We start from the raw sequence: 15,590 nt of genomic DNA on the forward strand, positions 1-15,590 counted from the left end.
TTTCAAGATACAGTTGACACAGTTGAGACCCATTCTTGTCCTCCTCCTATTCCTGCCCTTCCCTCAGCAGAAGCAAGCACCAAATGGAAGTTTATGTGTATCCCTTCTGTTCATGTGTTTAATTATTTTATATCTGTTTAAGCAGTGTACAGAACAATAAAAGAATTGACTGCTTTCAAAATTTTATTATTCAGTAACATCAGTAACATTTATACGTAAATATGATGTGCACCAATTTGTAGAGTTTCTCTTTGACACTTAATTTTGTATGTTGGAGTCTGCTGAAGTTGGTTGTATTGCTGCAGTGCAAAGGTCATGCGTTACCAGACAATGAATACATACCCAGCAGTCACCATTACCATTGGTGCAATGAGATGGAACAGAAAGGATACATCTTAAAAGAACACAGGGCAGCCACATCTGCAGAGGAAGCAGTGAGGCAAATTCGTGTCCTTGTTTACAAAAGTCCCAGGATGTGGAAATTAAGGAAGGCATCCCTCAGCCTACCATCTGGAGCATTTTCCATAAATGGAGACTAACCTGTTTAACCTGTTGCAAGCCCACATTGAGACTGTTAACGCAAATTGATACAGGTCTTGCTGCAGGTTTCAGGGTCACAGGGAAGTGCAAAAAGTAGAAAAATGGATCATAACCTCCACATATGTGGGACATTGAAAAACAACATCTTACAATGGAACTTTTCAGGGATTCACTGAAAGTAAATCTTTTGTGCCACGTGAAGCACACAGGTCTTCATCAGTTCCTTTTTGCCAAAGATCCATCAAATGGAAATGATGGTATAATCATGGACACAATGATGGAATGGTTTTTCCCACAGCTGCAAAATCTCCAACATCCCCATTTTCCATCAGGATGAGGCTCTGCCTCACTTCCATTATGCAGTCTAGAGTTTCTTAATGTACACATTTCATGGCATGGATTGGATAGTGCTCAAAAAGTTGACCTGCCTCTGGAATATTGGCCTCCAGATCTCCCACCATGTGACTTCTTGTGAGGATGTGTCAAGAACCTCTGTGTTTGTACCACTTCTTGTAGCATTGAGGGAATACCATTTCAGCTATGAACAGTGTGACATGTTTGTTACAAAGGGCCTAAATGAAATGGGCTACAGGAATGTGTGCCTTGTGACAAGAAAGGTATTTACTGAGCAGTTTTAAGATTAGAGAAATACCTGCGATGGTTCCTTTTGCAGAGTGTTTATTGGCTGCATCCTAGTTAGCAAGTAATACATTTTTGAAAGCGTTCAGTTCTGTTTCTTGGAAACCAAATTGAGGGTATCCTACATGCAATAAAATGTACAAATTTTAGGGACGCCTGGGTGGCTCAGTCGGTTGGGCGTCCGACTTCGGCTCAGGTCATGATCTCACGGTCTGTGGGTTCGAGCCCCGCGTCGGGCTCTGTGCTGACAGCTCAGAGCCTGGAGCCTGTTTCAGATTCTGTGTCTCCTTCTCTCTGTGACCCTCCCCCGTTCATGCTCTGTCTCTCTCTGTCTCAAAAATAAATAAACGTTAAAAAAAATTTTAAAAAAGTACAAATTTTAATTTTGATGACAAATGTTAACTACCTTAATAAAGATACGAAACACTTTACTAAACCCAGAAGCTTTCCTCATGCCCTTTTCCAGTGAGTACTCCTTCCCCCAGTAACCACTTCTATGTTTTCTGTCACCATAGACTATGGTAAATAACCATTTGCCTATTTTAGGACTTCATATAAATGGAATCATTTGGCAGATACTCCTATGTGTGGGTTTTTTTTCATTCACATTTCTTAAGATACATCCATGTCGTGGCTTGTATCAGTTCATATTTATGCCATTTGTTCTTCTTTTGAATCACTCTATATAGTATAAGTTTGTTTCTTAACTTGTATGTAAAAATTATAATACTGCACTTTTACAAATTTTTGAGATATGTAATTCATTGGTTTAATTGCCATAGATAATGTTACATTGTAAGAATATGCCACAGTTTTTTTTTTAATCCTCTTCCTTATTCATGGACATTTAGGTGGTCTCATTTTTTCCCTCATTTTAAACAATGCTGCCACAAATATCAGTGGGCACTTGAGGGAGAGTTTGTCTACGGCATGTGTCTAAAAGTGCAATTGCCAGTTTGTAGAATCTGCGTGTCTTGTCTTTACCAGATAATTGCCATATTGCTCTCCAGAATTGAATAGCAGTTTACTCATTGCCAATAGAGTTTAAAACTCTCTGTGTATCCATATCCTCACCAACACCTGGTGTTGCCTGACTTGTTTGCCAGTCGGTGCTTGTAAAATGGTATTGTACGTCATTGTTAATTTATTTTGCATTTCCTTAACCACTCTTATTGATTCATTAGACTGCTAGGTTTCCTCTTCATTTAACAGTTTGTTCACCTCTTTTCCCCATTTATTTTTTCATAGCATTATCTGTCTCTTACTGATTTGGGGGGAGTCTGTGTATTCTGGATATTAATCCCTTGCTGATTTTATGTGTTGGCTGATATTTTTCCGGTCAGTGAGTTTATGTTTTAACTTTGATTTTGATGATTTGTATAGAAATTAACATTTTAAAAATGTGATCACATTTGTCAGATTTTCCCTTTATGGCTTGTGTATTTTATTTTATTTTATTTTATTTTATTTTATTTTATTTTATTTTTATTTTTTAATATATGAAATTTACTGTCAAATTGGTTTCCATACAACACCCAGTGCTCATCCCAAAAGGTGCCCTCCTCAATACCCATCACCCACCCTGCCCTCCCTCCCACCCCCCATCAACCCTCAGTTTGTTCTCAGTTTTTAACAGTCTCTTATGCTTTGGCTCTCTCCCACTCTAGCCTCTTTTTTTTTTTTTTTTTTTTTTTTCCTTCCCTCCCCCATGGGTTTCTGTTATGTTTCTCAGGATCCACATAAGAGTGAAACCATATGGTATCTGTCTTTCTCTGTATGGCTTATTTCACTTAGCATCACACTCTCCAGTTCCATCCATGTTGCTACAAAAGGCCATATTTCATTTTTTCTCATTGCCACATAGTATTCCATTGTGTATATAAACCACAATTTCTTTATCCATTCATCAGTTGATGGACATTTAGGCTCTTTCCATAATTTGGCTATTGTTGAGAGTGCCGCTATAAACATTGGGGTACAGGTGCCCCTATGCATCAGTACTCCTGTATCCCTTGGGTAAATTCCTAGCAGTGCTATTGCTGGGTCATAGGGTAGGTCTATTTTTAATTTTCTGAGGAACCTCCACACTGCTTTCCAGAGCGGCTGCACCAATTTGCATTCCCACCAACAGTGCAAGAGGGTTCCTGTTTCTCCACATCCTCTCCAGCATCTATAGTCTCCTGATTTCTTCATTTTGGCCACTCTGACTGGCGTGAGGTGATATCTGAGTGTGGTTTTGATTTGTATTTCCCTGATAAGGAGCGACGTTGAACATCTTTTCATGTGCCTGTTGGCCATCCGGATGTCTTCTTTAGAGAAGTGTCTATTCATGTTTTCTGCCCATTTCTTCACTGGGTTATTTGTTTTTCGGGTGTGGAGTTTGATGAGCTCTTTATAGATTTTGGATACTAGCCCTTTGTCCGTTGTGTCATTTGCAAATATCTTTTCCCATTCCGTTGGTTGCCTTTTAGTTTTGTTGGTTGTTTCCTTTGCTGTGCAGAAGCTTTTTATCTTCATAAGGTCCCAGTAATTCACTTTTGCTTTTAATTCCCTTGCCTTTGGGGATGTGCCGAGTAAGAGATTGCTACGGCTGAGGTCAGAGAGGTCTTTTCCTGCTTTCTCCTCTAAGGTTTTGATGGTTTCCTGTCTCACATTCAGGTCCTTTATCCATTTTGAGTTTATTTTTGTGAGTGGTGTGAGAAAGTGGTCTAGTTTCAACCTTCTGCATGTTGCTGTCCAGTTCTCCCAGCACCATTTGTTAAAGAGACTGTCTTTTTTCCATTGGATGTTCTTTCCTGCTTTGTCAAAGATGAGTTGGCCATACGTTTGTGGGTCTAGTTCTGGGGTTTCTATTCTATTCCATTGGTCTATGTGTCTGTTTTTATGCCAATACCATGCTGACTTGATGATGACAGCTTTGTAGTAGAGGCTAAAGTCTGGGATTGTGATGCCTCCTGCTTTGGTCTTCTTCTTCAAAATTACTTTGGCTATTCGGGGCCTTTTGTGGTTCCATATGAATTTTAGGATTGCTTGTTCTAGTTTCGAGAAGAATGCTGGTGCAATTTTGATTGGGATTGCATTGAATGTGTAGATAGCTTTGGGTAGTATTGACATTTTGACAATATTTATTCTTCCAATCCATGAGCAGGGAATGTCTTTCCATTTCTTTATATCTTCTTCAATTACCTGCATAAGCTTTCTATAGTTTTCAGCATACAGATCTTTTACATCTTTGGTTAGATTTATTCCTAGGTATTTTATGCTTCTTGGTGCAATTGTGAATGGGATCAGTTTCTTCATTTGTCTTTCTGTTGCTTCATTGTTAGTGTATAAGAATGCAACTGATTTCTGCACATTGATTTTGTATCCTGCAACTTTGCTGAATTCATGTATCAGTTCTAGCAGACTTTTGGTGGAGTCTATCGGATTTTCCATGTATAATATCATGTCATCTGCAAAAAGCGAAAGCTTGACTTCATCTTTGCCAATTTTGATGCCTTTGATTTCCTTTTGTTGTCTGATTGCTGATGCTAGAACTTCCAGCACTATGTTAAACAAGAGCGGTGACAGTGGGCATCCTTGTCATGGCTTGTGTATTTTATATCTTGTTTAAGAAAACCTTGAGGTTATAAAGATATTCGGTATTTTCTTCTGAAAATTCAAAGTTTTGCTCTTTATACTTAGGTCTTTAATCTGAAATTGACTTTTGTGTCAGGTGGTATGTAGAAATCTTAACTTTTTTTCCCATTTGAGTTGTCACTTGACCTCAAACTACTCATTAATGTGTTCTTTCTCTTTTGTCACTTACCCAATTTCCTTTATGTATGTATGTATGTATTTCCTGGCTCTTTATTCTGTATATTCTCTGTCTGTTCTTGCACCAATGCCCTTATTGTTCTTATTTCCTATAGGTTTATAATAAGTCTTGATATATCTGATAAAGATAGCCAGCCCCCCTCCTTCGGAATTACCTTAACTCTTCCTAATCCTTTACTGCTCTTTGTGAATTTTAGGGTCAGCTTGTCCATTCTGTAAGAAACAAAACAACAATCAAAAACTTGTCTTAAGATTTTGTTTTAATTTACAATGAATCCGTAGATTAGTTTGGAGACAATTGACATTATTGGTTTAGAGTCTTACTGTCTATGCACGTAATATATTTCTCTACTTAGGTCTTTTTTATGTCCTTTAATAAAGTTTTATGCTTTTCTTTCTAAAGTTTTTTTTTTTTTAGTACATTTTTATTGAGGTATAATTTACATAGCATAAAACTCACCCCACTCTATAAAGTTCTTGCATATATGTTGTTAGGTTTTTTTACCAGGTACCTTTTAATTTTTATTTTGAGATACCTTATAGTTATTGTGTGGTAGCCTGTTTGCTTTCTAAAATTTTTGTCCTGGTGCATAGGAAAGTTTTACCCGTTGTTTTCTCGGTTTGGGCTGGCAGGAAAAAATTGTCTTAAGAAATCTGAAAAAGACTGAGGACCTTTTATTTTCTTTCATGAACTAGGATAGGAGAGAAACCCTCATTGCAGCATATGATGGTAATGTGAAAAGGAGAGCTGGAAGCCCAGTCTCAGGCGATTGAAGAAGATAAAAGGGTGACAAGGAACTCTCCAAATCTTAGACGTGTTCCTAAATGTTCACACCAGCAGAAAGGAGGCCTGCCTCTAACTCCTCCCTTCCCTTCAAGTTTATAATTGGTACCACTCTATACATTCATGTATCCATTTACTTATTCATATTATTTTTAATTAAAATAGGGAGTTCTTACTCTACACTAGGCTAATACCATACATGTGGAATTAAAATGTTATTTTGTAAAATTAAATTTTACAAAAGAGTGCTGTGAAAAAGACATAAAGTTAGTTGGGTAGCCTTGCAACTAGGCTATCAATGTAACACTTTCTAAACCTCTTTTTCACATATATTTTTATATTTAGTCCTCATAGCAGTCCTTAGTCACTTTTACAGATAAGGAAAGTATTGTTCCTGACAAAAAATGATTTAACTATAAAATGATAGAACATTTTATTATGAGTTGCCTCTGATTTTGATTCCTTTTGTATATAGTTCATAGTAACTTCTACATGAGTCATCTTTGAGCACTGCACGGAAAGGCATTGTATAAAGCGATCTAAAAAGAATACTGCGAGAAAACCACTAAAAAGGCAGTGACATAACTCCCGTGTTTATTTCCTACACCTGACACCAAGGCAGCCGCCTTAGTTTGTAGGTACTCCCTGTGCATTGTTACTTAATAATGATAAATGAAAGCTTCTAATAGGCTGAGAGATTGATATGGGGCAGAAACTGAAGACGTAAAGGAAACCTGCAGTGATTAACTGAGCAGTGACTTAAATTTCTATTCTTAGAATTACTCTTCATTCCATTTTCAAAGAACTTCTCTTTAAGATTCTGGCCATTTGGCCTTTCTGATCCTTTCAACACAATGGAACATATTAGGAGATTATGGCATCCATGCAAGGTTAATAATCTGAAACTTTTTTTTCTACTTGTAGTTAAGGATTTGGTGATCCTCACTAAAACCAGAAAACATTTCTTCATCAGAAAAGTTTCGAAGAGGAGCTACTACTCAGAGTAAACAGATTGAATAAATGAAGCTGAGATCGGCATTTCTCCCATGTATGAATAAAAAGTCATTTAATTCTTTTCATTTTATTTTAGTCACTATATATGCCTTGTTTCCTGGGTCCACGGGAAGCATGAGTCTGTTGGGACTTGGGACAAGAAGAAAACAAGACATCTTCACAAGAAAAAACAGACATTAACAAAAAGTATCCCAAAGTCTGAAGAGCTAGAACACAAACATGGCCGACAGAGGACTTAGGGATCCTGCAGAGGGTAAGACTAGTCTGTACAGCAGGTTCATGCTGTAGGAATCTAGACCTGTACTAAGATCTCAGGTGACTGAAACCTGAAGTTTGGAAGTAAAGAAGTTAGCTTAGTGGATTAATTTGTTATGATGATGATTCTTTTTTATTTGCTGAAGTCTACCATAACATCAGACCTGAATTATAAGGAAGGTTAATGTTTTAGAGATCCAGTAGTAGGAACCCATAGTGTTAGAAAAATACATGCATCTTAGAAAGGGATGGCAGACCAGTTTTTAGAGCTGTATTTTTTTTTTTTTAAATCAAGAAAACAGATGTGCCATCTGTTTAGAGATCTTTCAATTCTAGGGAAAGATGAAATTTAAAGTCTTCATCCTGCTTGTATATATATGTAAGAGCTATCAAACAGGCAAATTATGAAGTAGATATTTCAGAAGAGAAGGGCATATTTACTTAGACCTTTTACTGAGGATATTTTAAAATATATAAAAGTAGAATACTATAATGAATTCCCATGCACTCAACATTTAGTTCCTTTATTTAAGTCTATTTAAATTCCAGTTCATTTATACCAGTTAATAATTTACAGTGTAATAATTAGTTTCAGGTGTATAATATAGTTATTTCAACATCTAAATTTTTTTAATATTTTTTTACATTTATATTAATTCAATTTTTTGTGAGAGAGATAGAGACAGAGTGCAAGCCAGAGAGGGACAGAGAGAGAGAGACACAGAATCCCAAGCAGGCTCCAGGTTCTGAGCTGTCAGCACAGAGCCCAAGATGGGGCTTGAACCCATCAACCTCGAGATCGTGACCTGAGCCGAAGTCGGACACTCAACCGACTGAGCCACCCAGGGCCCCCTCATCATCTAAATTTCAGTTATAACCTGTATAATGTTGATCTTGTTGCCTGCCATGGAATATTTAAATACGAATCCAAGGCATTATATCATTTAGTTTATATCTCTTAAAGATAGATTTTTTAAAGTAACTAAAATAGCATCATACCTGGAAAATATATTAATAATTGTTCCTTAATATTATCACAAATTTAATCAGTATGTACACTTCTCCAGTTGTCTCAACATCTTTTTTCTTTTTTTTTTTTTTTTTTTTTTTTTGCCTCCTTAATCTTTTTTTTTCTCCACAGCTGGCGTTTTTTTTTTTTTTTTTTTTTCTTTATAATGGGCCACTCTCTGTATTTGATTGGTTTATCTTTTAGGTTGCTTTTTTTTTTTTAGGCTTTACTATAAAAAATACCACACATACATAAGAGTAGAGAGAGAGAGATGAAGTGAATCCCATGTTCCCATCAAATGGCTCCATCTGCTGCCAACATATTGTTTCATCTGTAGTTTCTCACTCTCCTTTATCACCCATATTCTTGAGGCAAGTTGTTGACATCGTGTAATTTTAGCCATGAATATGTGAATACTTACCTCTAAAAGGATGCTTTAAAAAATTATCACAATATATTGTACTTAAAGGATGACCAGTAATTCCTAAGTAAGAAGGAATATCTGGCATTCAAATTTTCCTGATTATCTCATAAATACTTTTTTTTGTCTCTTGCTGTTATTAAAGTAACAGAAGTCTTTTGTCCCTTTGAATTTTCCCATCCTGGGTTTTACCAATTACGTTCTGAGGCATGATTTAATATATTCCTCTATTCCTGTATTTCATGGAAACTGGTAGGTAGCTCTAGAATCTTGATCATATATCAGTTTGTTTGTTTGGCAAGAATACTATACGTGAGGGGCGCCTGGGTGGCTCAGTCGGTGGAGCGTCCGACTTCGGCTCAGGTCATGATCTCGCAGTCTGTGAGTTCGAGCCCCGCATAGGGCTCTGTGCTGATGGCTCAGAGCCCGGAGCCTGCTTCCGATTCTGTCTCCCTCTCTCCCTGCTCCTCCCCCACTCACAGTCTGTCTGTCTGTCTCTCAAAAATAAACATTAAAAAAAAATGAAAAAAAAAATACTATACGTGTTATAGTGTACTTCCTACTGCATTGAATTGGGAGGTTAATGATGTCTGGTTTTCCCTGTTTTTGTGATGTTAAAGATTGATCAGCTGGTTCAGCAGTTGTGAGTCTGGTTCATCCATTATAAAAACTTCTCATAAGCCTTTTGCATAATGGTTTTAGTTGCTACTGATGATTATTGCCTAGATACATTATTTCATCAGGGAAGAGGATGTGTTTAATACACAAAAATTGGTTTTGTTATTCAAAATAGTTTTACATTAGTATTATTTGTTAGATTTATTAACACAAAATAAATTTGTCTTACCTTTAGTGGAAATCAAGAGAAATAATGTTTAGGAAGAGTGCCTTGCTAACCATAAAAATCTGTATACATTTTACTTATTATTCAGTTAGGGACCTTGTTAAAATACAAAAAAATAGGGATGTTATTTTTAATTAAAATTATAAATTTTTATCTCAATAGCCTCTCAAGAGGATTTGAAAAATGACCCATCAGTAAGTTCTCAGGCACAGGAGACCATAGTCACAGCAAGTACCACTGAAGAAGCTCAGACCCCAGACCCTGTCTCTGGTCTTAACAAAGTCCACCAAGAGGTAGAAAATATAGGTCCAGGAAGTGCAGACGCAGGTGATCAATCAGAAGATTCAGATGAAACAAATTATGGGAACTATCCAAAGGATAAAACAGAACATGAGAACAACCAGAGCTTTCAGGATGAAGAGCAAGGCCATCAACTCCCTGATTCAGAAAGTCCAGGTGAAAAACCCTTGGATCCAGAACCCAGCTGTTCTCCAAGTGACAAGGTGGGAAGAGATGATGTGCTCTTACGAAGCGACTCTGCAGCCCTCCCTGAGGAAGTGAGCAGCGGACCTGGAGTTGCACAGGAGCCACCTGCCATGGACCCTCAGGATGCCCCAAGCCCTGATCGTTCCCATGCAGGGCCAGAGAACCAGGGCACAGTGCGGAGGCGACTGCTGGCGCCAGGTAAGGGAGCCCACTGGACTTCTGTTTCGTATTGCTCTGTCACTGAGGACACAGCATAGGTCAGGGGCCTTTTTGTCAGCTTCTCTTTCCTTCATAGGACCAAGGTCTTTGGGCCTTGCCCAAGGTCACTTAAAGACATATGACTGAACTTAGAATGAGGTTTCTCATCTCCTAGACCATTTGTAGCTTATGTAGCTTCCAATACATAACTACTTATGTAGCTTCCAATACATAAACTGCATTTTTAAACAATATTTTTATTTACTTACTGTTTGTAGTAATGTAGTAAGATTAAAAAAAGGGGGGGGGGGGCGGTGGGGGAAGGCCTGACTTTTTAAAAGCTTTTTCTTTAATTCTTAGGAGCATATTTTTTATTTACAATTTTTTAAAGCTTTTACTTTTTGGGGAACTAAACACTACGTAAATCAAGAGATGGATACATTTAAAAACCAGCATCAGTGGTACAGTGCCCTTAACTCAGTCATATTTTAGTTTTATAAGACTTTGAGCAAATCTGTTAATTTGTCTCTATATGATTTTCTCCTCTTGTATATTAAGGAGAATAACCATCATATCTTCTCTTATGAAGATACTGTCTTCCTAGTGGCTAAGTCCTTAGCTGGAACTCAAAAGACACACAGATTCTAGTTGTGGTCCTGCCACTTGCTAGCTTGGGTGACCTTGAGCAAGTATCTTAACTTCCTGGTACTTCAGTTTCCTATTTGTAGAATGAAGAATTTGGACAAGAGGTATCCAGCTCTCACTGTCTATAATTCTATGTGTGGATATGTATTTTATAAGTACTTAGAAGAGCTCAGTCTAAAATGCCTACTGGCCAATGCAAACGAACATAAAATATTACACATTCTGTTCATCAGGGGCTTGACTAAGGGCTGGAAATTCATGTTTCACTATAAATCAGTGACCTATCTCAAATATATGTTTCGTTCATTAATCGTTAGTATAGTCTGTAACTTCAGGGAAGTCAAGAACTCTCTCTCTCTCATCCATTATGTCTCTGTGGCACCTGGCACAGAGAAGCAACTTTATGAATAGCTGTTACATGAATGAATGAATGAATGTGACTTGTATGAACTATTATGTCCCATCAGATTTCATCATATGCAGGTTCACTGAGTGGAGGAAGAAAATATTGTTTTAAAAATGCAGTCTGTGTATGCAGAGCAGCTTAATATAATGGAATGAACTAATCTAGCAGATGAGAAATCTTGTTCTAAACTCAGCCACATCTCTTTTTTTTTTTTTTTTTTTTTTTTAAGGTTTATTTGAGAGAGAGAGAGAGAGGGAGGGAGGGAGGGCTGGGGTGGGGGTGGGGGAGAAAGAATTCCAAACAGGCTCCACACTGTCAGCACAGAGCCCGATGCGGGGCTTGAACTCACAAACCCAAGTTCATGACCTGAGCTGAAACCAAGAGTCAGACACTTAACCGGCTGAGCCACCCAGGTGCCCCACTTAGCCACATCTCTTTATGTGACCTTGGGCAAAGCCCTTCCCATCCCTGGGCCTTTTGTCAGGATAGGTAAGGTGGGGTTACAGTAGGTGATCATTAAAGATCCTTTCATATTCTATGCTATGATACCTTAAGTTCCTATATTTTAGTATGATGTGAATAAATACACTATCCTTTATAGGTGAAGATGATTCTTTTCTTTTTTTAAACTGTTTCATTTATTTTTTTTAATGTTAATTTATTTTTGAGAGAGAGAGCCATGAGCAGGGGAGGGACAGAGAGAGGGAGATAGGATCTGAAACAGGCTCTGCGCTGACAGCAGCAAGCCCAATCCCACAGTCTCACAAACCATGAGACCGTGACTTGAGCCATAGATGCCTAACCAACTGAGCCACCTAGCCACCTGTTTCCTTATGTTAATAGAGTATACCGTTTGAGTTCTTTTTCCCGTAAGCACACACCTATACCGTAGAGTGCCTTCGAGTGCTACACAATAGTGCCCTCCTTTTTTTTCAGCCACACATTTTAAGATCGGTGTCTCACCCCACACCTACATTTTTATGTAGTTCATAAATTTTCTTAATCTTGTATTTCTTACTTTTCATGATTCCATCATTAAGAGTTCCAAACCTACTTTTGTACCTGTACAGTAATCTCTCCTGTCTCAAAACTTAGGGCCTTCATTATGTGTATGCTTGGGGTCTTGAGCCACGTGACTTGAACCCTGGAATTAGAGTGTCCTTGCCCTGTGATGTTGAGTCTTGTGTACAGTTAATGCTTCTTTCTTAAAAAAATGTTTTATTATGTATGCTTTATCTTTTAATAACTGCCACATATTTATTTATTTAAAGTAAACTCTGCGCCCAGTGTAGGGTTTGAACACACAACCCTGAGATCAAGAGTCTCATGCTCTACTGACTGAGCCAGCCAGGTGCCCCCAGCTAACACTTCTAAAATCCCTTTTTACTTATTTATTTTATTATTAATTTTTCTTTTTTTAACATTTATGTATTTTTTGAGACAGAGAGAGACAGAGCATGAACGGGGGAGGGTCAGAGAGAAAGGGAGACACAGAATCTGAAACAGGCTCCAGGCTCTGAGATGTCAGCACAGAGCCCGATGCGGGGCTCAAACCCACGGACCGCGAGATCATGACCTGAGCCGAAGTCGGACGCCCAACTGACTGAGCCACCCAGGCGCCCCGTAAAATCCCTTTTTAATTTTAAACATTTTGTCGAAATACGTTGTAGATAGGTTTGGCCGCAATATTAGGGTGCTCGTTTCTTGTCCTTGATGTAAGGGCCAGTGAGGACTTCATTTTATTGTTCTACGTAAAATAAAAGTAATAGCCTTAAGGAAAAGACAGGAAAAAAGTTAGCTTTGTATAAGAAAGTATAGAAATCCCCTCAGCCTAATAATTCTTTGATTTGGTAAGAGGCCTAGAGTGTATGATACCCCGTTAGCATATTGTCTAAAGAGAACGTTCCTTTTCCCCAGCAGAGGCTGAAAGTCATCAACAGGAAACACAAAGGTTGGAAGAAAAGAAAGAGAATGCACTGGATACCAGAAGAAAGATGAATAAAAAAGATTATTTGCGTTATGGTGAGAACAAAATTGGTCCTACTGTTACGTGTCGATTCACATTCAGAAATCCTCAGAGAAAACACCTAGAAGACTAGCATTTAAACAATTTCATTGTTTTAGTATTTTTGTTTTGTTTTTATTTTACTTTGTTTTAATTCCAGCGTACTTAACATACAGTGTTCTGTTAGTTTCCAGTGCGCAGTATAGTGATTCGCAATTCCATACAACACCTGGTACCCATCACAACAAGTGAATTCTTTAATCCGCATCACCTATTTCACCCGCCTCCCCTCTGGTAACCATGTTGTTACCATCCTGGTTATCTGGTAACCGTGATATTTTGCCATCCTGAACAAAATGAGAATTCCCATAGGAGGAAGGACTTTTCGTAAATAAGAAACTAAAATACTTTTTACAGAGTATTAACTTTCCACGTGGCATTTTTACATTTTGACCCTTTAGGAAAAAATGGCCTATTAGAAGTAATAGGTACTTTGAGAGGGAGGAGGACTATCCTGATCATTTCTAAATTGCATCATTAGTTATAGCAACAAATACATAAACTTACCTTTTAACAAAATGTATCATCAAATAATTAAATCTAAGAAATTAGAGAAGTGTTTCTGGTAGACCTAAATTAGCTCAAAGGTTAAAGGATTCAGGCGAAAGAAAGTCACCACAATTAGTAAAATCTGGCAGTATCTCTAACTCATTTCAGTTTACCACAGATTTTATTTCTGATCCACCTTCTCTCTAATTTTGTGTTTTATTTTCCCATTCTCTGACAGGCTCCATCTTTTTTGGCTCTGTGGTCACGACTCTTGTTTTGCTAAATTGGGGTAATAGCTACTATTCCTCTTCAGCCCAGCAAGTGCCCAAAAATCCAGCTTTGGAGGCCTTTTTGGTTCATTTCAGCCAACTGAAGGATAAATTCCCAGGCCAGAGTTCCTTTTTGTGGCAGAGAGGACGTAAATTTCTCCAGAAACACCTCAATGCTTCAAACCCCACTGAGCCAGCCACCATCATATTTACAGCAGCTCAGGAGGGAAGAGAGACCCTGAAGTGCCTGAGCCACCTCGTGGCGGATGCCTATACCTCTTCCCAGAAAGTCTCTGCCATTCAGATTGACGGGGCTGCAAGAACCTTGCAGGACAGTGATGTGGTCAAGCAGTTGGTTGACACGGAGCTGAGCTCAGGATTTGAGAATGGCCAGAAGGCTGCTGTGGTGCACCACTTTGAATCCCTTCCCGCAGGCTCTACCTTAATCTTCTACAAGTATTGTGACCATGAGAATGCTGCCTTTAAAGATGTGGCCCTGGTCCTGACTGTTCTCCTAGAGGAGGAAACATTAGAAGCAAGTGTCGGCCCAAGGGAAACTGAAGAAAAAGTGAGAGATTTCCTCTGGGCCAGGTTTACCAACTCAGACACTCCCAGCTCCTTCAACCACATGGACTCTGACAAATTGAGTGGCCTCTGGAGCCGGATTTCACACCTGGTGCTGCCCGTCCAGCCTGTGAGGGACATCGAAGAACAGGGGTGCCGGGGTGCCTTTTATAAGCTAAGCACGGAGTTGGTTTTTGAGGCCTAGATTTATTAAAAAGTTAGTTGAAGAGCCTTCTGTTTCTGTGGAAGGAGGTTATGAAAAGCCTGGAGAACACAAATGAGCTTATTTTAGAAAAAAATTCTCTTTTTTACCTTTTGTAAAATCTTTCTAAGCTTGACAAAACTTGACTTTTTTCCCTGGCCTTTGAAGCAAATCAGGTTTGAAATCTGCATAGAATATATAACTGAGGCTTTTTTTTTTTTTTTTTTTAATCCAGAAATAGAGCAACAGAATGATTGCATGGGAAGATAATCTTCTCAGAATGACTAAAATGATTTTTGTTTTCTTGAGAGTCTAAGGAGTCTTTTGGGTAGTGTTTGGACTGAACTACAGCAGTTACAGTTATGAAGCAAGGATAATTTAAAAAATGTTTTTTCTATCACATATTAAAATATTTTAAAAACTGATTTTAATAACCTAGTCATGGGATTACATCTTCTACTAATTTGCATTTTTGAATAGTTTGAAAAGAAATATGAATTCAAGTACTGAACTGTATGTAAGGCACTGTGCTTTTATTCCATTAATGGGCTAAGGTAAAAGCAACTGTTCTTAAGAAATGTTCTTGAAAATTGGGAACAAGGGAAAGAATTAACTATAACCATTGGAAATGAAGAAATTCCAATTGGCTGTATCTTTACTTCACTTTCTTGAATGTTTTAGAACCATGATTTCCAAGCTATGTCTACTGGCAACCCTATTCTTTTTATCAGGGAGGTTCCGCATTTGATTGCTTCAGGTAGTGGGATTCTCCGTAAGATATAATTGGAACAAAGAGTTCCACTGATAATGAAATTTGAAAATTGCTGATTAAGTGAAAAAAAAAATCTTAGAAGATAGGAAAATGGGTAGGAAAATGATGAATGTATTAGAACTCATGAGTTGGAAGAGGATGAAATACAGGTTTATTGTATAGACATGCTGTT

The 15,590-nt window shown here is 38.0% G+C and overlaps 1 protein-coding gene across 2 annotated transcripts in view; it reads left to right on the forward strand.

The window, feature by feature from the left end:
• The window catches only part of LOC122212211 (torsin-1A-interacting protein 2-like), a 33,830-nt gene extending 18,950 nt beyond the window's left edge, over window positions 1-14,880 (forward strand). Inside the window, exons 1-5 of one of the 2 annotated variants that reach the window (XM_042925953.1) lie at window positions 6,212-6,669; window positions 6,870-7,046; window positions 9,485-10,006; window positions 12,975-13,079; window positions 13,850-14,880. In XM_042925953.1, coding sequence (XP_042781887.1) covers window positions 7,013-7,046; window positions 9,485-10,006; window positions 12,975-13,079; window positions 13,850-14,649 — 1,461 coding nt within the window. In that variant the 5' untranslated portion in view covers window positions 6,212-6,669; window positions 6,870-7,012 and the 3' untranslated portion in view covers window positions 14,650-14,880. Of the gene's footprint in view, window positions 1-6,211; window positions 6,670-6,869; window positions 7,047-9,484; window positions 10,007-12,974; window positions 13,080-13,849 lie in introns of those variants that run through there. The other variant, XM_042925954.1, reaches the window with a different exon arrangement.
• Window positions 14,881-15,590: the final 710 nt, after the last annotated feature.

This window comes from Panthera leo, chromosome F3 (genome assembly GCF_018350215.1).
Source record: "Panthera leo isolate Ple1 chromosome F3, P.leo_Ple1_pat1.1, whole genome shotgun sequence".
In the NCBI taxonomy this organism is placed as follows: domain Eukaryota; kingdom Metazoa; phylum Chordata; class Mammalia; order Carnivora; family Felidae; genus Panthera; species Panthera leo.